This window comes from Seriola dumerili, unplaced genomic scaffold (assembly GCF_002260705.1).
Source record: "Seriola dumerili isolate Sdu_G_001 unplaced genomic scaffold, Sdu_1.0 BDQW01000066.1, whole genome shotgun sequence".
Lineage (NCBI taxonomy): Eukaryota > Metazoa > Chordata > Actinopteri > Carangiformes > Carangidae > Seriola > Seriola dumerili.
In genome coordinates, this window is record NW_019174321.1 from 1,607,694 (window position 1) to 1,629,407 (window position 21,714).

Here is a 21,714-nt window from a genome sequence, read left to right on the forward strand (position 1 = left end):
AGCTTTTATGGATCAGTGTTTATCTGGTAAAATGCAGGAGAGGCAAGAAAAAATACCTATGCACTTCACCCTTCTAAAACTAAGGCAGTGTTTAAGCACAACATTATTTTCTCAATGTCATGTCAGTTCAGCTTTATTTATACAGCGCTCAATCACAACAACAAAGTTATCTCAGGGCATCGCTTTATAATATTATTCACAGAAACCAACATCCCCCCATGAGCTTCATCTGGTGACAGTGGCAAGAAAAAACTCCCTCTAATAGGTAGAAACCTCGAGCAGAGTCAGGCTCATGGTGGGTGGCCATCTGCCTTGACCAGTTGGGTTGAGAGAGAGAGAGAGAGAGAGAGAGAGAGAGGGGGGTAAGGAGGGAGCAGGAGGAAATGGAAAAGAGTACAATGTAAGTTTCACATAGAGGTGCATAATGATGACAATAATAATAATTGCAGTGAGCAGCAGGTGGTCTGCAGTCACACATCCAGACTCTACAGCTCCAGAGGCAGTAACACCTGTAGAGAGTGACCAGAGAGAGAAAAGCCGAGTTAGTAACATGTATTTATGGGATATGAATACAGAGGGAGAGGTGGAGAGAGGAGCTCGGTGCATCATGGGAGGTCCCACCGGCAGTCCAGGCCTGTAGCAGCTTAACTAAGGGATGTTTCAGGCAAACCTGAACCAGCCTTACCTATAAGCTTTATCAAAAAGTGAAGTTTGAAGGCTACTCTTACATGTGGAGAGGGTGTCTGCCTCCCAGACCCAAACTGGGAACTGGTTCCACAGAAGAGGAGTTTGACAGCTGAAGGCACTGCCTGGCCATTCTACTTTTGGAAACTCTAGGAAACACAAGTAAACCTATATACTGGGAGCGCAGTGATAAAGTGGGGTAATGGTTCTATGAGCTTTTTATGATATGGGTGTGTCTGACCATTAATGGCTTTGTAGGTGAGGAGGAGGATTTTAATTCCATTGTGATTTTTTGATTGTAATGCATGGACTAGGTTTTTTTGCATCTTTTTGAGTCAGGATGTGTCTGATTGTTGCGATGTTACGTAGATGAAAAAGGCTGTTTTATGTGGAACGTATCCTGATCAAGTACAATAAAATTTAATCACAGAAAATTTCCTTGAGGCGTGCTCGAAGTGTAGCTAACTGCCTAGTTTCATCTGGCTTCACTGATATAATTGCATTTCATCTGCATAACAATGGACGTTCATGGAGTGTTTCCTAATGATATTGCCTAAATGAAGCATATATACAGAGAATAGAACTAACCCAAGCACAGAACCTTGTGGAACTCCGTGTCTAACTTTAGGATTCATCGTTAATGTGTACAAACTGAAATCAATTTGATAATTAGGACCAGCTTAGTGTGGTTCCTGTCATGTCAATTCCAGTCTCTTTAATAGGATGTGATGGTCAATGGTATCAATGGCAGAACTAAGATCTAACAAGACAAGTACAGAGACAAGTCCTTCATCTGATGCAATTAGAAGGTCATTTTTAAGTTTCACCAGTGTTTTCTCTGGGCCATAAATCCTGACTGAAACTCCTCAAATAAACTATTGTTCTGTAGAAAGTCACACGGCTGATTGGCGACTGCTTTTTCAAGGATCCTAGGGAGAAAGGGAAGGTTAGGCTTTTTAAGAAGAAGTTTAATTACAGCTGTTTGAAAGGATTTTGGTACATAGCCTGTTGATAAAGACAGATTGGTCATATCTGGTAAAGAATAGTTAAGAGGAAAACTACCTTAAGCAGCCTATGGGATGTGGCCTAGAAGACAGGTTGCTGCTTTTGATAAAGAAATCCTTGATGTTAGTTATATATTAGATAGATATATATCAGATATACAGTATATCAGGTTTTACATGTGTTCAAGGATAAATTGGTTGCTGGTTGATGGCAGGATGTGGGGAATTTTATCATTAAAAAAGCTTATGAAGTCGTTACTACTGAGATCTACAGGAATACATGGATCAATAGAGCCTGGCTACAGTGCTGAAAAGAAACCTGGAGCTATCTTTATTTTCCTCTATGAATGATGAGTAATAATCTTCTCTAGCATTACACAGGGCCTTCCTAACACTATCGTGCCAGACCAAGTGAGATTCTTCCAGTTTGGTGGAACACCATCTCCTTTCAAGTTTTCACAACATTTGCCTTAATTTGTGAGTCTTAGAGTTAAACCGTGGAGCTATCCTCCTTCGTCTTATTATCTCCTTATTTTAGAGTGGCAGTAGAGTTGAGGGTCCTCCGCATTGAGCCTGCACCACTATCATCAAGATCATCAAATTGGGAGCGTCTAAAGTTAACACAGTCCTTTGTTAAATTGAGACGTGGCATTGAATTAAATGCTGATTGAATCACTTCCTTAAATTTTGCTACAGCACAATCAGATAGTCGCCTACTGAAGACGTGTGTGTCTAATGGTGGGTAGTTCTGAAATTCTTCAAGGAATTCAGAAGTAACTAAATAGTGTTTTGATAAAAGATGATTCTGTGGGAAGAACATTAAATGTTCAGTTTTGATGCCATAAACTCGAACAAGGTCGAGGGTGTGGTGTAAACAGTGAGAGCTGCAGAGCTAAGGCTATCATTGCCAACATCCACATGAATATTAAAATCACCTACTATAATTACTTTAGCTTCATTAAGGAGTAAACTTCATGAATATTTTAAGAATTCAGACAAAAAGTGAAGAGAATTTGGGTACTCTTAATAAAAGAAAGGTACAGGATGAAGATATGAACGAGATTGAAGAAACAATTCATCCAAGTAAAAACCATGTTTTAAACCAGCTATGGTAATTCTATTAATCACCTTCCTGTTGCATTTTTCTTCTTCTCACTCCAATGACAACTTGGAGTAGACCCCTCGAGGGGAGTGTGTTATCTTTGCTGTGCAGACAACCAGCAACAGAAAAGAGAGAAAAGTGGTTAAATGAGGGAATTTAAACATATTGAAAAACAACTTTGGTGCAATACTCTTAACATAGTTTACTTCCAGAGGAACCATTTAATTTGAGAAAAAGCTGTTTTCAGAATTGTTTTTCCTGATAACGATCGATTGTAGCAGTTAAGAGGGAATCATTATGAATACTCTTACATTTGTACGTTTTTTCCCAAAGCAGAACTTAAGAACAAGCGCACACAACCATCTGTGGGGCCGAGTACGATGCTAAATACACTTTAAAGTACTGTAACTTTCCTATAACTGTCTGTATGCCGCTGTAGATCAATAATGCAAACACAAAGGGTAGGTGTTCTACATGTGAAGTTAGTCAATATGAAAATGAAGCTTAATGTGCAGTAAACAGTCTGCAGCTTTATCTCTCATGTTCCTGGATGGAAGAAAGTGAACTCTCATCGATTGATCTGCTGCTAGAGGCAGAAGTTTCTCAACTCAACCTCACACTGAATGACGCAGCGACAGTTTCCTTATTAAGAATGTTGTCTATTGTAAATGTCATGCTGTCATCACTACTGTATCAAACCTGCTGTGTATGAACATTGTGACAAGCAACATACACAGCAGTAAACAGCAAAACTAAGATGTGTAACCTGATAATATCCAATCGGGAATGGAAACGATGACAGAAACCCATAGCTCAGTTATTGAATAAATGTGTGTGTGTGCTAGTGCTGCTTTAGTTTTATTTTTAAATGTATTTAAAATTTGTATATATTAAATCATTTTACATGAGACATCAAAAGAAAAGAGCGTTCATGATAAAGAATGAACAAAAGGAATGAAAATGTAATCCTACAGGAACCTGAGGGGTCTTCAGTTAGGAGGGATTTTACCCATAAAATGCTTTTGGGAAACAACGCCCCTTTATCAGTATTTCATTGTTGTTGAATACAGTCATCATTACTTAATTACCCAGTTCACTTTGTGTTTCCCTTGTAAGGTTGATGTAGTCCCTGCAGACCCACACAGTCTCCTGGTCCTGGTATCTGTGATCACTTCACCTAAACACACATACACACACAGTATCACCTCCTTAAAAACAACAGTGCATTAGCACACACACACACAAACACACGCACACACACACTGCACTCTCAACACACTGTAGTACCCCATATTGGCACAGCTACCCGGCACTAACTGCTCCCTCAGTGTAATGTTTTGCTTTCATGAAAAAAAAAGGTTTTAAAATTTAAAGACACACAAAATAATGACCACTCACACATACACACTCTCACACACCATATCCTCTTATCTACACTCATGCTCAGACCAGGAGTGCTGGGGCATGCTGGTGCTTACCGATGATTGCAGCCTCAGCTAGTGGGAGCCGCACGGCGAGCAAAACGAGCCCTTAGCAAAGATTTCCACAGATTCATGATGATGTTCAAATTCTTCACGTCCAAAAGCAGCACACTGAGCACGTCTGCACATAAATTAGTTTTAGAAACTGTAAGTGGTATAATATAGTCTTCAGTGTTGATAGCTGAGTGGCTGAGACACTGTGTAATGTGTGTTGTGAAATGACAAAAATGTTCAGTGATTCAATCAGAAACTCTGCAACCTCTGCAGCTATTGAGATGCACTCAAACGTCCAGAGCTCGTGATGAGTCTGAAATCAGACTTTTCTGTTGCTGTAAAACACTTGAAGAATTACCGTGTCAAGAAAAAATAAATTGATCCTTTTAAAATTATCTGCATTTCTTAATAAATCTGTCTCAAAATATGAGCAGATCTTCATAAGTTACAATAATGAACAAACACAACCTATTTTAACTAATAACACACACAGTAACATGTGAAACACTTGGCTGATAGCCTCAACAAAAGCTAACTGGAGTCAGGAGTTAATCAAACTCTTAAGAAAAGACAGAAAAAACACTTAAACATTTTGAGTTTGATATTCACAAGAAACATCTGTGATGGGAACCAGGCCTCAGAAAAAGATCTTATAAGACTTACGATCAAGAATTGTTGATTTGTATAACGCTGAAAGAGTTACAGAGTCATTTCAAAGCGTTTACGTATTCATCTGTCCACAAACAAACTTTATTATTAGCATAAGTACATTGTGTTTGTATGTATTTGTGACTAAGACAAAGATCAGATCACATTTATTTTACTGCATAAATCCAGGTTAGTGTCTATCCATTTGAACATCTAAACCTGAGATGAGGAATTTAGAGTTTTTGGTTGGAGATCAGCTGATCAGGGTCAGTTCAGTCAACACTGAGGATGCTCACTCTGAGTTAAGGTGATGAATGAAAAAAGTAATCAATGAAGCTCTGATACTACGATTCACCATGGCAACAGGCACCATTCTCATCCAGTGGAGGCAGAAATAGTCACGTGTGACATTAATGCTTTTATCTGTAAAAACATGGGTCCAGGTTATGGCTTTGTGTTGTAGCCCACTTTTTGCATACACATAAGAAAACTGTATAACCACTCCACACATGCTCAGACCCTTTCTCAGAGATATTATGGTTGAAATCCCTGCATTAAACCCCAAACTACAGCCTCCGTTAGAGCACACCGTCACATCAGTTGTGGTTTGCAGAGCGTAAAGTTGGACAGGCAGAATGGAAACCGGTTGGCTTCAAACACGACCTCTGAGCACCAGATGGCTGCTCATGAAGCTAGCCACAGCATGGCGTGAACATGTTGTGGCAGGGATTTGACGTGATGCACACACACACGCCGTACATTACACATTAACGTGCCGTGGTTACGGTGGGATGGAAACGGTTTAACGCTGCCCTGTGGCCCTGAGGTGAGAGGGCTAACGCAGCAGGTTGCTACACACCGGCGATAACGGCGCACACACACGTCATAACCTATTCCAGGATTCCCACCTCACACTCGCTGCTGCCCAGGAGTGTCCTCAGCTCACAAGGTCTTTTCGTCTGTGTGTGTCTCCACTTTGCCTTTTCAAGTCTGAAGCTTTGTTGAAGTCGTTTTACTTCATTAGGTATAACCGTAAAATATAAAGAGAGGAGAAGGCAGGGCAGGGAAAGCTAAATATGTTAGAAGGTCACAGTAAGTCATCTAAAATACTGAAGGTATTCTGGGACTCTTTCTGCACTCGTCCTTCTCCGAGTCATAACTCAGTCAATCTGAACACAGACATGAAACACATGTTTAAATTCAGTGTGAATTACACTTTAGTATATTTATCTTTTCTGTTCATTTTAAATAAATGTCCATAAATATGCTTAGAAATTCTAGAAAAAAACACTTCATCGTGTTTTTAGATAGATAGATAGATAGATAGATGTGAAATTATAGGTCACAATGTATTTTTGAATGAATATGCCGCTATGTACCCAAGAAAACAGTAAATGTGTTTATTTATTCGACTTGATAACTTCAAGAACTATCACAATTAATAATCAAATTAAAATGACAAAGAAAGTCAAAAGAAATGCTGCCAAAGATGCATGGGAGTGAGTTTTTATTTATTCACTTAATGATTTCACAAGCTTCCTATGCATTGAATATAATGAGGGCCTGTTTCTGGATTGGAATTGGGCCTTTACTGCAGGTACACTGCAAACAGGAACTGATCATAGCTCACACTTTTAGCTTCCAATGGGGACAGTTTGACAACATGTAAACAAATGTAGGCTTAAAAAAAAAAAAGAGTTGTCGCTCACAGCTAACTAACTGACTTCATTGCTTCACTTCCCCCATGAAAAGAAAAGTTGGCTTCAGAAAACTTATGTGTTTGTCTGGTTTGTTTTTGTTTTGCTGTGTGTCCTCCAGGGCCTGATCCCACCTGTCCCTCACATGAATAGTCAACAGAAGGGGGTGTTAATATGCTGAAAATATATCACTTTGAAGACAATAAGTCCGGTGTCAAGACATCAATGTGTTTTCAAGGAGCAGGGCTTTAAAGTCATTATGTGTTGTTGTGTGTGTGTCCCAATTAGGAGGATGAAAAGCCCTCTTGACAGAGGACAGGACGGGAAGGCGGCAGTTAGAGTGAAAGAGACAGAGAGACGAGCCAAAAGAGGAGTCAAAGAGGGAAAAGGCAGATTGATGGCGTCATTAAAAGGCAGGCGATGGGTTTTCACAGGAAGATGTATCAGGGCGGTCTCACTCCCAACCCGTCACATACAGATAATCGGTCAGGACGCCTTGGCGTTACTTTTTAACGCACTGGGAACCACTTCAGGGTCATTTTTCAACATGCAGGATAGTCCGAAACACTTAACCAAGTGCCGTGAGAGTCTAAACAGAACCATAAAACGCTTTAATATTGCTGCAGCGTAACCTGCACATTGAAAAATGATGCTAAAGGGGTTACCCAGTTCATTAAAAAGTGACGCCAAGAAGTGTAGGGTGTGTGTGTGTGTGTGTGTGTGTGAGAGAGAGGGAGAGAGAGAGGTGCAGGTAGAGTGAGATTTCAGCTTGGGTATTAGATCAATAGCAGAGAGACCAGAGGAAACTCCTCCTGGTTCTCTTCAAAGCCTTCTTCATTATGCATGTGCAGCAATTACCTGACGTCTGTGAGGAAACGCACCGCACCAAATGACACTCTGATTAGTTACTGCAATCACAGGGTCAGAGTGACAGCTCCTCTCAACACTGCCGTCTGCAGACACACACGTCTGACTTAATAACTGGAGGTGATCCTCACTTGTTATCTGCTGAGGCATAGTATGTATCTGTTATCACTGACCTCTCTTTTCTTCTTCTTCTTGCTGCAGATTGTTAAACACTGTAAAAACAGAGGGTCAGATTTACTGCAGCTTTTTCTGCTGAAGATTTGCACATGCTGTACTTATCACACAGTTTGCATTTAATCTATATGAGTTTTCAAAAGTTTTATCTCTCTTTTTATTGCATATGCATTTAAGGGAGACTTGTGCTAATATGTATTCCTTTGGCTTTACTAAGGTCTCATGGTTTATGTTTATGATGGTCAATTTTACTGGTAAAATTCTCCCCCTGTGAGGAGATTGAAAGAGGAGACTGGTGAACTGCAATTGTTGGTGAGCTAACTGCTAACTCCCTAGCCTGGCCCTAGCAGGGGAAAGAGCAATGCATATCAAGATGGTTAGCAGAGGAAACATTGGAGAGAGTCAGCCACATGTTTGAGCCTCAGTCAAACCCTGATCAGTGACTAGCAGACGTATCAGAATGGTTAGCGTAGTTAGCATCTTTGATTGCAACTGGCTCATCATATGGACATGTTAACGTGGTTGAAAACTTGATTTTCATTGGATGGCATCTTTAAGAGATAATCATTCACATAAAGATTTGAATCAAGTACGGAGGGGAAGTAAATAAACTCTTACTGGTTTGTTTCCTCTCTCAGCATAAACACCACTTACTCAAATGTAATAAGTATAAAATATTGAGTTTGTGGTGGGAGCTGTAATGAAGCGGTGTCAGGTTAGTGTGAGGGGACCAACACAAGCAGTTCAGAGGAACTGTCAGAGTTTTCATTAGTGGTTTTATAGATTTCTCATATCGTTTTATGATTATTCACATTTTTGTGGTGGTACCTAATATCATTGTTTCCTAACAAAGTTTACTGAGTGAATCAAGAAGACACAGCACTGCCGTCACATTGATGGCACTAGAAGCAGCTCAGAAAAGAAAATCTGACCCAGTAAGTCTCAGAGATTTGGCAGCACAGAGGTTGGTGCAGTCACATCACAGCAACCAGAGGAACGCAGGGCCATCAGTCAGAGCAAGACTAATAATACAGTAGCTCAATATGTGTTTCAATACATTCTTATTTTTGTACACAGCATAAGTCAGTGTTGGATAGATGTTTATATTTTTCTATAAATCTCAAACTCAACATTATAACTGTTGTTTTTCTACAACACACCTGCTATTATATCATTATTCTACATGTCAGGTCTCATGTTTTACCTGCATGACCTCTGAGTTGATGTCTTTCTGTCTTCATCGTGTGTGATGTGAAGATGTGTCAGATAAATAGGAAGTAGTTTGGTGATAAAATCCTCTCTCCTGATTGGCTGCTGATAGGCCTGTCAGCTGAGTCAGTCAGTTATCAATTATCAGCTGTTTCAGGATTGGTTGATAATAGGACGTTTAATACAACATCTTTCACTTGCAGCTATTAATTATCAATTTTAGAAAATGTCTCTTTTTTTTTTGGTTGATACTTTTAACTCTTTCTCAGGGTCTCCTGTTAAAATCAGCGGCTGATTGAGTTTTAGTTTTTCTATGTCAGCTGGAATTAAACAGAGATTTGCTCTCACGCTGACACTGCTTTAAAATAAAACTAAATGTACTCCAAAACTGACTCTACTTTAATGTTGACATGATAAAAAAACAAAAAAAACCAATCGAACACAACATTGTTGTCACAAACAGTGACAGACTCTGCTTCACAAACCCACACCACAGCACCTGACCCTGAAAAACTCAGACTTTGGTCTCTGCAGTGGCTGACTGTGTGGCAGTGGTAATTCACTGAGATAACATGTCACAATAGCCTGACACTCTTTACATCGCGCTGTCTGTAAAATCCCTGACCCAGAAAATGTCAGATGTTTTTCAGTGAACAAGAACTGCACGACCGAACCCCAGAGAGTGGAAGCCGCTAACCTTCACTTTCCACTGTGTGGATTTCCTCATTATTTCTGTCACAAGTTTCCTCTCACAACAACGTTTGCTGTGCTTCTCTTTTAAACCGAGCTGACAGCTGTGATAAATACCTTCTCCTACATAACTACGTACTACGTACAACAAGATGCTTTTTTTTCTTTTCTTTTTTTTTGGGGGGGGGGGGTTAATGTCATCGATTCAGTGAGTAGCACTGTGGGTTACAATTTGAGCCCTGCGTTTTAAATTGTCCTCATTAGAAGTGGCTGAATCAGCTGTGATCAGCTCCTGTCTGCAGTGTAGCCATGGCTGTTTGGAGGTGAGGGAGATTATAATATATTTATATATTTTTTTATAATTATATTCTCGTGTTTTATGTTTCAGTTGTTTTTGTTTTTCTAATAATACATAATAATATTATTCTATTCTATGTTTCAGGTATAAGCGATGCTGCCACTAAACAGGAGTTCAAAGTTTTCACTTGCCAATGCAAAATGTACTGTAAGCAATACAGTGATCCTGGATGATAGACTTCATATTAGGTTGTGCAATTTCCAAAATGTAATATCTTAATACAGTCCGGCCCAAATATCGCAAAATGCGATATTATTGCAAATATTGTTGTATTTTATTTTGAATGAACTGTTTCAAGTACCAGTGACGCTGCCACTAAGCAGCAGTTCAAAGTTTTATTCGTCACATGCCAAGGTACAATGCATAGCAAGCAAAGCAGTGAATTTTTTTTTCTTGGTCAGGATTAATAAATAATAGTTCTATCAAACCAAATTAGAATGCAAAATTTAATTTTAAGATTATGAGGTGTGAAAATCAGTAAACTCGCTAGTGTGTGGTGTGCATCACACTGGGCACCACAGGTGTTCCAGATGTACCAATCAGCTGCCTGCAGACAAAGACACAGATTAATAAAGGATCCCAAACCCAGAGGGTTACCACAATATTATGAAAAATATTGCATATGGTGGGTAATATGGCGATATTTCTGCAGTTCTGCAGTCTATTTTTTTCCCTGTGATTTCAATTCAGATTTATTTAAATTGTGGTGATTTGGAGGTAAAGTGCCAGTACCAGAATCACACCAGCTCCAACTGTTGACCATTGTTGGTGAGTGGTCAAATCAGAACTGCTGCATGCACCTGTCCGTTTCACCTGACGCAGTGTCTTTGTCTCTGCCTTCAACTCTCCCGCTCACCCCCGCTGAACAAGCCAGGCCTGATAAAACCTTGATATCAAAACATTGCTTTATTTTTGTAGTGGATCTACTTACAGTAATTAGCTTTTCTATTATCTTCAGCGTTTGGGAAACATAGGTGCAGCATTCTGGAGAAGCACATGGCTGGAATAATGATGGATGGATTGGCGCAGTGTTGCTTATTAGGAAATTGTTACAGCTGAGGGCAGTTACAGTTATTTTTAACAACACGCTGCACCAGGCTGACTCAAAAGGTGAGAGCAGTGGGCTTACATCGTCAAGCCACTAAATTAGTTTTCACCCAGCAAGACCGATAGAAACAAATACACACTGTGTGTTGTGTTCCTAAGTAATTAATGTTCAGTCATGCTTTTGGCCAACTGCCCTTTACAATGTTGTGTTTCAGCCCTTAACAAAGCATGTGAAGGATTCTGGGCACAGTGAAAGGCAATGAGTCTGCCAAATTATAATGACAAAATACAGCGTTTGTCATTTCTGCAGAACAAAATCATTTGTTAGTGCCCTCCAAAAACTTTTACAAATCTCCAGTCAAATTTCCACACAACTTTTAAGTGAATTTACAGAAAATGATCAGAGAAGTCTTGTTTCCCTCCACTGCAGCTGTGTGACTGGTTGATGGAGGTAAACAAGCTGGTGGAGCTGATTCTCCACTCGCTGCCATTAAACCACTGCAGGAGAAGATGAAGTCATTAAGAAGAGCTCCAGTCGAAGCTCAAATGAACCATGTGGAAAACATGATGGAGATCTGACAGGAGTGCAACAGTCTCCTCATCACTTTATACAAATCTGACACCAAACACTTGGTGGTTAAACCAACGCTGATTGTCGGTAGGAAACAGGAGGTTAACAGCGGTGTACTGTGGCTTGTTTTGTCCCATGTTTTGTGGACTTCGCTTCTGTTTTCCAGCCCTGTCTCCAAGGAATGTTTTCACTCATCTAAACTGCAACAGCAATGTCACTGCAATCAGGTTCTCTATTACTGTAATAATGATGATATGTTGTTAATTAATTTGACAAATATGTTGATACTGAAGGTATCAGTGAAATGTTCACGGGCAAACGTGTTTGTTTCAGCTAAAATATCAAGGGAATTAAGGGAAGAACATGGTCTGGTTTAATACAGAAAAAAGTCGTCAAATTCTACGTATACAGCCCAATATCACAAATCTCAGACTTGCCTCAAGGGGCTTTACAGTGTGTACATCATATAACACTCTGTCCTTAGATCCTCAAATCATATAAGGAAATACTTCCAAAAAAAATCATGCAATAGATGTTGTGTGCACAGAGTAGAGCACGTAGTTGATTTACAGTATGGACAATCAGGATGATAATAATACAGCTTGTAAATGATATAGCAATATCGTTTTTGCAGTTGTTTTTCACAGTCTGCCCTGCTGCCAAGTCAAACCCTCTTTTCACTGCTTTTCTTACTGTACGTTGTACCTTGGTATGTGACATACCTGAAACATAAAATACAAAATAAAATACAATATTTGCAATAAAATCGTATATCGTATATATATTATGGGCCGACCGTATCAAGATACTAAATTTTGCATATCGTCCAAGTAAACTTTGCTCTCTAGATTTGCTTTACAATACAAATTTAGTTTGTATATTACTTTGTTAAATGCCTTTCACCAGCATATGACAGCACTGAATGTTTAAGTTTTATCTGATATAATGTGTCTGACACATGTATACAGTACTAACTTTCTTTCTTACTTTCTGTCTTGCCTCTGAAGGTTATATAATATGGAGTCTTGTAAGCCCATGTGGGCTGGGCACCTTTAGGTCTATGACACATGAATAAAAAAAGATTGCTTTTATTTATTCATAATAAGGGTTGTGCGCCTTGCAGGAACACACACGTATGAGTCAGTTTTCGTGTGCTGACAGATATGAAGCCGTTCTGATACAGACAACGGGGAAATCTGAATAACTAAACAAGAGCAGGGAAACCTGAGTCGTGCTGCACATTAATATAACAGTCTGTTCTTTGTGTTTATCAAACAATGGAGGGGGTGGTTGTTATTCCGTTCAGTGGCACTGCAGCTTCTCCTCAGGACCCAAAGACAAACTCAGATCTGACATTATATGCTCCATAAAGTAGGCTAAGTCCCATCAGGGATTCATATAAATTAAGATCAAACACAGTGTTCGCCCTTGAGGTTACATCCAGCTGCAATTATTGTCGAATCCCCACTTTTTTCAGATGTATGCCCTGCATACTGTTGCACTAATGCTTCTTTCCAAAGAGTAATTACAAGGACATTTCTAATTTAGTTTTCTTTCAAGCTGCGGGGAGATGCCGCAGGAATAATCTGCCCTTCACTCAGACACAATTTAATGTGTGTTCTTTTGTTCGATGTTGCTTTGAGGAGAGAATAGCTTCTTCCAGAACTGACGGAGAGTAAATGCATATAGACTACTTAAACTGTTAAAGTATTATTATATATCGTATTATAGTATTTATTATTTATATAAAGCACTTGTGCGCTTTTATTGCATGCATCAGAATATATCAATGTGAGAAATAACAAGTGAGTGTTTCTGTTTTTATTCATTACACGACATCTCAAAGAAAAAAGAAGTCTTTAAATAGATGGTAGCAGCACAGCTGTCCCTCTGCAGCCCATAGAGACGGGGCCTGAAAATCAGACTCTGCTTGTCAGTCATGGCTTCGCCCTAGTTTTAGCATCCACACTGCCTTTCTGTTGCACTGTGGCTCCACTCACAGAAGGAATATACAGTAGGTGAAAATCCTGCATTAGTGATGCAGCAGATGCACAGAAGATTTGTTTTGACTGATGAATAACAGATGCAAAGCTGGTGGAGAACCACAGCACTGTGGGCACAATGAAAAAAATAATAAAAAATAATAAAATAGAAAACCATTTAACTGAATTGGGCAAAAAACGAATTACGCTCAAATTGGTTGTTGTGTTTTTCATAGTAATGGTAGTATAACAAAGATTAGAAATGTTGATTAATCCTCTGTATTGTAACTGTAAATTGTTGTTAGTTTCCTTTATAGATGCTATATACTTTCTGGTAGTAACTGTAGTATTTGTATTTTTACTACAAAGAGCTCTGAGCTGCCTCGTCGGTGACTAATGGTCAGTGCTAGAACTCATGGTCACATGATTAGTTGTGCATATGGTTGCCTGGACACCAAGTCTACAGGCCCAACTCACAAATGTCTGCATCGTCTTTACGCTCTAATTTTATTCTAAAAGTCCTGACCAGAAGTTGATTTGTTTGTGCGCTCGCCGCCGCTCTTCACTCACAATGCTGTCTTTTTTTTGTGTCACAACCAATCACAGTTCAGTTGCTGTTAACCAGCTAGCCTCAGCTTGTACCGGCTTGAGTTTGTGTTGGACTGCAGCTGGTGATGGTGGTTCTTGTTCTGCTCAGGTGGAGAACTGGTACATGCGGCGCCATGCAAAGCTTGCCAAGGCCACCGCGGGGAACAAAGACTGCTGTCATCAGCTGCAGTTAGTGGGGTAGCTGTAAAACCGTTAACAATGGGCTGGTTAGCAGCGACTTAAATTAAAATTGAACCTAAAAAAAACTTAGCTCAAAGAATCATTTTCAGTGCCAAGAAGTTTTCATTTACAATGCAGGCAGTTAATAATGCAGAACAATGTTAAGCAGATAATCAGCACAGGCAGTTAAATCGTGACAACATAGAATCACATGACATTACAGAGGTGAGAGGTAAAATCAGAGGGGGCACGGTCTGACAAGCACGAACAAAAAGCAATTTGAGCATTTGGTTACATGCAATGGAGCAATAGAAGTCACGCTATGGTACATTTAATGTTCCTGCAGTGTCAGCAGGTATTCATTCATTCAGGCTGCACAGAGCCTCAACAACCTCCATGAGTATAGTAGAGCAGTCTGTATGTAGCCTAACAGGGAAGACCCAGGGCAAAAAAGTCCACAAAGGACTTATGACATGACTCGTTCCTGTTCATTGGGCTCCAGATAGAGACAGAGAGACTGTAGCAAAAAAAATCAGCTGAAACTGTAAAGATCAGGGGGGCATCAGGTTTAGGTTCAGGTTTAGATTACTTCATTTGTACCTATAGGTAGATTCTACAAACAACGCAGACAATAGACAAACAAAATAAAAGTACTCATGGTTCTAATCATCACTAAGTCACTAAAAATAAGAATTAAAAAAGATGTTGCTTCTGTAGCATCTGTGAAATGTTGCTACAACTGGTTCATCTGAGTGATGGCTGGGGGAACAAAGCCTTTTTTGCACCGCTTTGTTCTGCACTTTGGAACTATACACCAGAAGGAAGAAGCTGAAATTCACTGTGCAAAGGGTGGGAGTCATCATTTAAAATCAAGCCAGCTATACGCTGTAAGACGCTGGGTTAAGCTGTGACTCACCAATCAGCCTACTAGACTATTTAACAATTTGATTCAGAGAGTTTCTGTTCTTTAACGATAGGTTTCCAAACCCCAACACGAAAGAGAAAGAATCGATTCAATAAAAGCGGGACACAATGAGGTCGTCAGAGTGTTGTCAGTGTGGAAATTGGACGGTTTCCTCAAACAAAACAAACACTGCTGCTTCACAATTTACTTCAAAGTACAGTTTTGAGTCAATACTTTCCCGAGATTGTACACACTCAACTGTCTATATGACATTGTATTCTAAAATCAATGACCACTTCTTTTTATCTTGGACATGTTTAATTGAAGGTAGGACTCCAGACACTACTTGACAAAGTCGTCGATGACCAGGCCATAGCTGGTCTCATTGTTCTGGAGCCAACTAGAGATCACATGCATACTTTAAGATGATCCTATCTAACACTCCTGCCATGACATATTTGTATAGAGGATAAATAATAGGGGCGGCAGCACCCATCCTTGTGGGAAGCCAGTTGAAGAGCAAACTTGGTCAGACAGAAGATTGTTACCGAAGTCAAAAAAGGAAGCCTGCTGGTTAAAATATGGGGTTGAACTGTGTTGAAAAAAGAGGACAAATCAACAAAATCAACTCTAGCATGACAATAATTTCCCTCCAAGTGTTTAACAAGGAAGATAAGCAAAGTGCAAAGCATCCTCTGCCTCTCTGTGTGCTTCAGGTGAAATCGACTGCGGTTTCTGAATTTTGTGGGAGCAGGTAGCAAGGATAGAATGATACCAATAAAAGTCTTATATCTGATGTAAGAGTCACTGATGAATGGTCATCAAAAACAAAATTGTAAAAAGTATCATGTTTTATAGTTAGTTGTCTTGACATCCAGTGTAGTGGTTCATTTTTGTCCCACTGATAAGCACTGTGATGGGTGAGCAAAAAGGCCTGACTCTCCACATTAAAAAGAAAGCCATTGTCCAAAAGATAAAGCACTGTTTATTACAAATGATAAATGATAAATGAGTTCTTGAGTTACTTGAGTTCATCTGACAGGGCTGTGGGGGTAAATCTGACAAAAAAAGGTTGTGAACCAGTGATGTACACTAAGAGAGGCACCACTCTTTGTAACACACCCTGTTTGTTATGCAAAGGAAACTCAGAGCTCTGCCGAGTGAGACTCCCTCAGATGAAATATCTGCCCCTGGCAGGAAGAGGCCGACATCTTCAGGCTCCACCGGCTCAGTATCTTCCCTCCCAGAGTCACTCTGAGCAAAAGGCCATCAGCCCATCTCACAGCGAGATCACATCACTGAGTGAATTATGAATTAGATCTCTGACTGTAATAGACTCTTTTCAAGTTTTATCCTCTTGTCGTCGATTCTATTTTTCCCCAGCTCTTTTATGTCTCCCTTTAACCCCCATCTCCACCACCTCTTTCACAAACCAAGTCTATGCAAAGAAACTTAGAGGTCAAGATCCTAATTTCAGCCTGTCAGAAATTATTAAAATGTATGCGCCAGTGACATCATCAGAGGGTGTCAAGGACATCTCACCGGTATCAGTGACAGATAGAAAGGGCTCATGTGCCTGTCATTCTGAAGACAATACTTATAGGGAGAGTGGGGAGATGATTAAGTGCAGACTTCTCTCCTAATAACTCAATTTCCTGAACTGACTATTGTGAGGATCTGAGTGATAGATTGGAGGAGATGAAGCTGTCAACAAAGAAATAAGTGAATTCTGACTCTATTGCTCTTTTTTTTTCCTTGATATTATATTACTGAGTGATTTGATAAGGATTGGGTTTGAAACTGTACATTAGAGAGTAGGTTTCGAGTCTTTCATCACTGGTCCAAAGTTTATAGCTAGGCATCTCCATTCAGATCTCCCTTTGATTTCAGCAGATCAGGCTGTATGAACATGTTCAGATTAGTCCAGAACCCAGTTGAAAAAATCCGATAGTTTTCATATAATCTGTGATTGTGACATGTCTGTTGGAAAGTACCAGTCTGGATGCTTAACTGTCCAATACCAACTGTCAGTTTTCCATGGTGAATAAATTAACATTTTAAGACTGGTACAGACTTTCTGAGATCACCAGAGCCAAATCTGGGACTTAATCAGCCTTTATGTCATGTATTTGCTAAAGTATAAATGTAAAATATCTTGATATATGATACTTCCTTCCTTCTTAAATAAACATAACTAATTGATGTTTATTTCCTAAATGATTGATTGAGGTTTCTCTCAAGCCCTTTCAGCCTACTTGGCTACACTTACCAACATTTCTGAGGTAGTAGCTGGTCAACTGCCAAGTCAATGGTCCAACAAGTATTATTCTATATACATAAAAACAGTCTAATCAAAATGCAACTGATGCAAATGTTCACCTCTATGCTGATGATACTGTCACTTACTTCTCTGTAGGCTTTTTAAAAACTTCAGTCAGTATGACTGGATGTTTGTTCTGGTTGATGACAACACTGAACTTATTTTGTCACAAATAGTAAAGCCTTCCTGTGCATGGAATATTCGCAAAAACCTTTTAAACTCAATGAGGTCCTCAAGACCCTGTGTACCCTCAAATAAAAACACTTAACGTTGTTGTCTTGTTACTTCCTCACTTTTCCTAAGTTTAGAGAAATGAACATGACTTTGAACAAAATCCTTTCTTACTTCTGTTTGGGTTCTCAGAGACCTGGATGTATGGATGGATGGGTCTAACTGATTGTAGTATCATTATTTACCTCACTATGTAGGATAGCATACAGTTTTATTATTCTGGCTATCAATGACTTTTATCAGACAAAGCAAGTATACCCTCTTTTTGTAGCATACATTTTTATGGTGTAATAAAAAATACTTTAAGGTCACTTATACCTATACTGCTACTAAATACTTATATTTATTTGTTTTCAGACACAATCCTCTGTTTATTCCTATTTAAATGCATCAGTAATCACTTTTGACCAGGTGCAATGATAACATTATGTATACCAATTACCCAGGTGAAAAGAAATAAATCACATTGTCACAATCATTTCATGGAAAAAGGAAAAAAATATTTTATTCCCACTTTATGAGCAACAGTGTAAATTACTGTAGTGTAGAGACCGTGTTAATTTGGCTACCAACTGGCCCCACTAATGTATTGTGTAATGTTGTTTTTTATACTAATCTTGGTTTGTTTAGATGATTTTATAACTTGTATTATTTGTGTTGTAGGTTTTTTTTTTTTTTTCCTTTTGCCTTTTACCCATTTCCTATTTTGAAGTCTGTTTATCCTCACAGTTAATGATAATCTCTTAATGTGATTAGAAACCTACACACCACCTTCCACATCTCTGAGCCCTTTGTGATTTGTGCATAGGTTATATGTATCAAGCTGTTTCTGGTGATCCAAGATCCAGTTTCCATTCATCCCAGTGGAGTTTTCTTTCCTTGCCAAGAATTTTATTGCTACATGCAAGGGGTTTGTTTTTGTCTTGGCATATGTTTGGGCAGTGATGCACAAGGCAACGTTTTTGAACTGGGTTAACTGGCAGGAGTGCCCGAGGTTCTGATTCAACAGAGGGTTTGTTTTTAGAATACATTTTTAGACTTTGATGGGGTTTTGTTTTTTTTTGTTGCTTTCCAGTTTGAACATCTACTGTAAATGGCCCCCAAACTCACCTTTGTCATTATCTGCTGATGTTTACATGTTATTTGCCTCATTAACAGCAGTGGCAGATTGAAGTCACTCCTGAAGAAGTGAACTTGCGTCTGAGAGCACTTTGAATGTATTTGCATAAAAGCAGTGATTTAAGAGCAGAATAGACAAGCAGATAAACAATCATGCATTAGGGAACACATCTTGTTTGTTGTGATTCTTCACACATGAGTGCTGCTGTCACCTTCAGTGCTTGCATGATCTGCTCTGTGATTGTTACAGCCTAATGAGCAAACCTCCTTTGTTTTGTTGACCCTTTTAGGGTTCGATGCGTACTTCACATCACGGACTCTGGAGAACAACAGGAGGAACGTGTGGTTTGCCGAGTACTGGGAGGAGAACTTCAACTGCAAGCTGATGAGCTCCTCCAAGAAAGACGAGAGCAGCAGAAAGTGCACAGGTAAGTTTGTGTGTGTGTGTGTGTCCATAATAACCTACTGCAATGTTTATGTGTGTGCATGTGGATGTGTACTCTTGAAAATACCTTAATGCAACCTTGTACGTCTACAAATACGTAAATAGAGTATGTGGAGTGGTCCAGTAAACCCTTCTGCTTGTGAGGGTTGTGTACTTACTAATGCTGAACACACACCAGAGGACTTTGAAAAGACTGTTAAAGGAGTGAAGTCCGACACCCTCTAACATCTAAACACAATGTGTCATAAGCCACAGAGTTTTAGTCTCACACTATAACATTTTGTAAAGACTAAGGATCTTGCAGGGTTACTATTTCCAAGACTACGGATACATTCCTTTGGGCTTTGAGATTTCCCATCATGCTCCTGGGGGACTTTTACAGGAAGAAAAACTGTTTTTGTCCAGACTGTTTAAAATTCGACAGTATTATTATTATATAAGGTAGTTAATCACTAACAGTTAACACTTTGATTGTCATGATTTGCCTCTAAAATGACTGTTTGGACTTTGTATTTAGGATTTCCTGTTTTATTTTGAAATTATTTTCCTCCTGTCCAGTCGTCCTCGCCTCTCTTATGTATTTCTTGCTAGCCTCACACCAAATGACTCACATTCTTGTGCCCCCCCGGAGTCGCCTCCATGCTCACTATCAACTCAGTTTTGGTGTTTCCTGTTTGATGCTGGAGAAGCGGTCACGTCATTGAACGTCACTATTTACATGAGCCAAGACTAAAAACTTACGTACTTACATGTTTGATTTTATCAGAACGTCAAGACAAAAAAAAAAGACTGACTTAAGAAAGTTTGACGACTACCACACACCAAACGATTAAGATGACGGGAACAACTCTAGCAAAACTCTGATGATTTTATTCCAACACTGGAAACTTGTCTGTGACAGTGAAATCGCTTGTCGTTTGGTGTAAGGCCGACGTAAATCTGTTTCCATTTGGTTTTGACCGAAGCACCAACTTGCCTGCCTGCTTGCCTCAGTACAATGGTCCATGATAACAGACTTCAGTGGTGCTGATGTGAAGATACAATGTGAGAGAGGCCACTTTGAGCGCACTGATGGTAGAAAGTGTACGTGAATGCTACTTCACGATTTGAAATTCACCACAGCGCTGCTGAGCTGCAGACAGAAGAAACGCTCAGAGAGAGAAAAGAATCCAACGCCGATATCCCACTTCTAATGAACACTATCATTGCATACTGACTTTTTGCATACACTTGGTCTTCTCTTGCGGAGGTTGTTGGGAAAGTATAGATGCATTTGCAATTAAAGACAGAAACTCATAAGTCCGTCTGGTCGACAATCAATAATGCATAGCAATTAGTGCCCAAATATGATATTGTGAAAAGACCTTGAACACTAATGAACCTGTTCAATTGAGTATTGATTGAAGCCAGAAAAGAACTTATTATCTTGTCTCACATATTTTTCCAGATTTGTCTCATTGCATGTCTGTTTCCTTTCACCCTCTGATGCTCTGATTAATGATACTTATCTGATTGATATTTGATTTACAAACAAAAACTCTTCTAAGTAAATTTGCCTAATTATAGTTTGTTCTCCTTTCTTTGCTGTGCCCCCCACCCACCCACCCCGCCCTCATGCAGTAGAGTTTGAACCACAGAGACTCTGGGATTATCTGTGCCCCCCCCAGAACTGAAGCTTTAATTACATAATGTACACGTCCTTTGTGCCACTTCAGGATGACTGACTTCCTCTGTGCCCTCACAGCAGCAGGCATGAGGACAAAACACACCAGCAGGCAACTGTATTCCATGAAGCTCCCCTAAAGACTCAGACAGGGAAAAGTTCAAGCTAACTCACTGTCTGGTTAAAACAGACAGAGGAGGTCAGGGTTTGTTTGTTAAATGGACATGTAGGGTATGGTGGTTTGTTATTTTAGATGTGGGCAGATTATGGGACAACATGCCCCTGGGCAGCAACATGTAATAAGCCTCACATGGCTCCTACATACGAGCAAGACAGCAGACTGAAAGAATCACAAACCATTATTTCATGTCTCTTTTTGCTTCTCTTTGTAGTTCGTTTGCATCTTTGTTTCTGTTTTGTTTCTCTTTGCATTTGTTTAGTGTCTGTAGTTTCTTTGAGTCTCTTTCTCATCATTTTGTGTATCTTTGCAGCAATCGTGCATCTCTCGGTCTCTGTCTATGATCATCAGTGTTCACACTAGAGAGGGGCCCTTGTCCCTTTTGGCCCCTGGTCTGTTCAGTAATTCATTTATAATTTTGTGGGCTGCATGTTTCTGAGAAAAAAAGACAATTTGAGACGTGGAAGATTTCAAAGCAGGCAACAGCATGTGTCCTAAAACAAGCCAAAGGAGTAGTTCCATGTATGATTATCAGTTATGACGTCACGTCTTCACTAATGACCTGTTAGATATTTGCT

At 39.6% G+C, this 21,714-nt stretch overlaps 1 protein-coding gene across 1 annotated transcript in view; it reads left to right on the forward strand.

Moving 5' to 3' along the window:
* The window catches only part of LOC111219395 (metabotropic glutamate receptor 7-like), a 264,938-nt gene that overhangs the window by 153,124 nt on the left and 90,100 nt on the right, over window positions 1-21,714 (forward strand). The window contains exon 5 of the mRNA XM_022742056.1: window positions 19,141-19,278. Coding sequence (XP_022597777.1) covers window positions 19,141-19,278 — 138 coding nt within the window. The remainder of the gene's footprint in view (window positions 1-19,140; window positions 19,279-21,714) is intronic.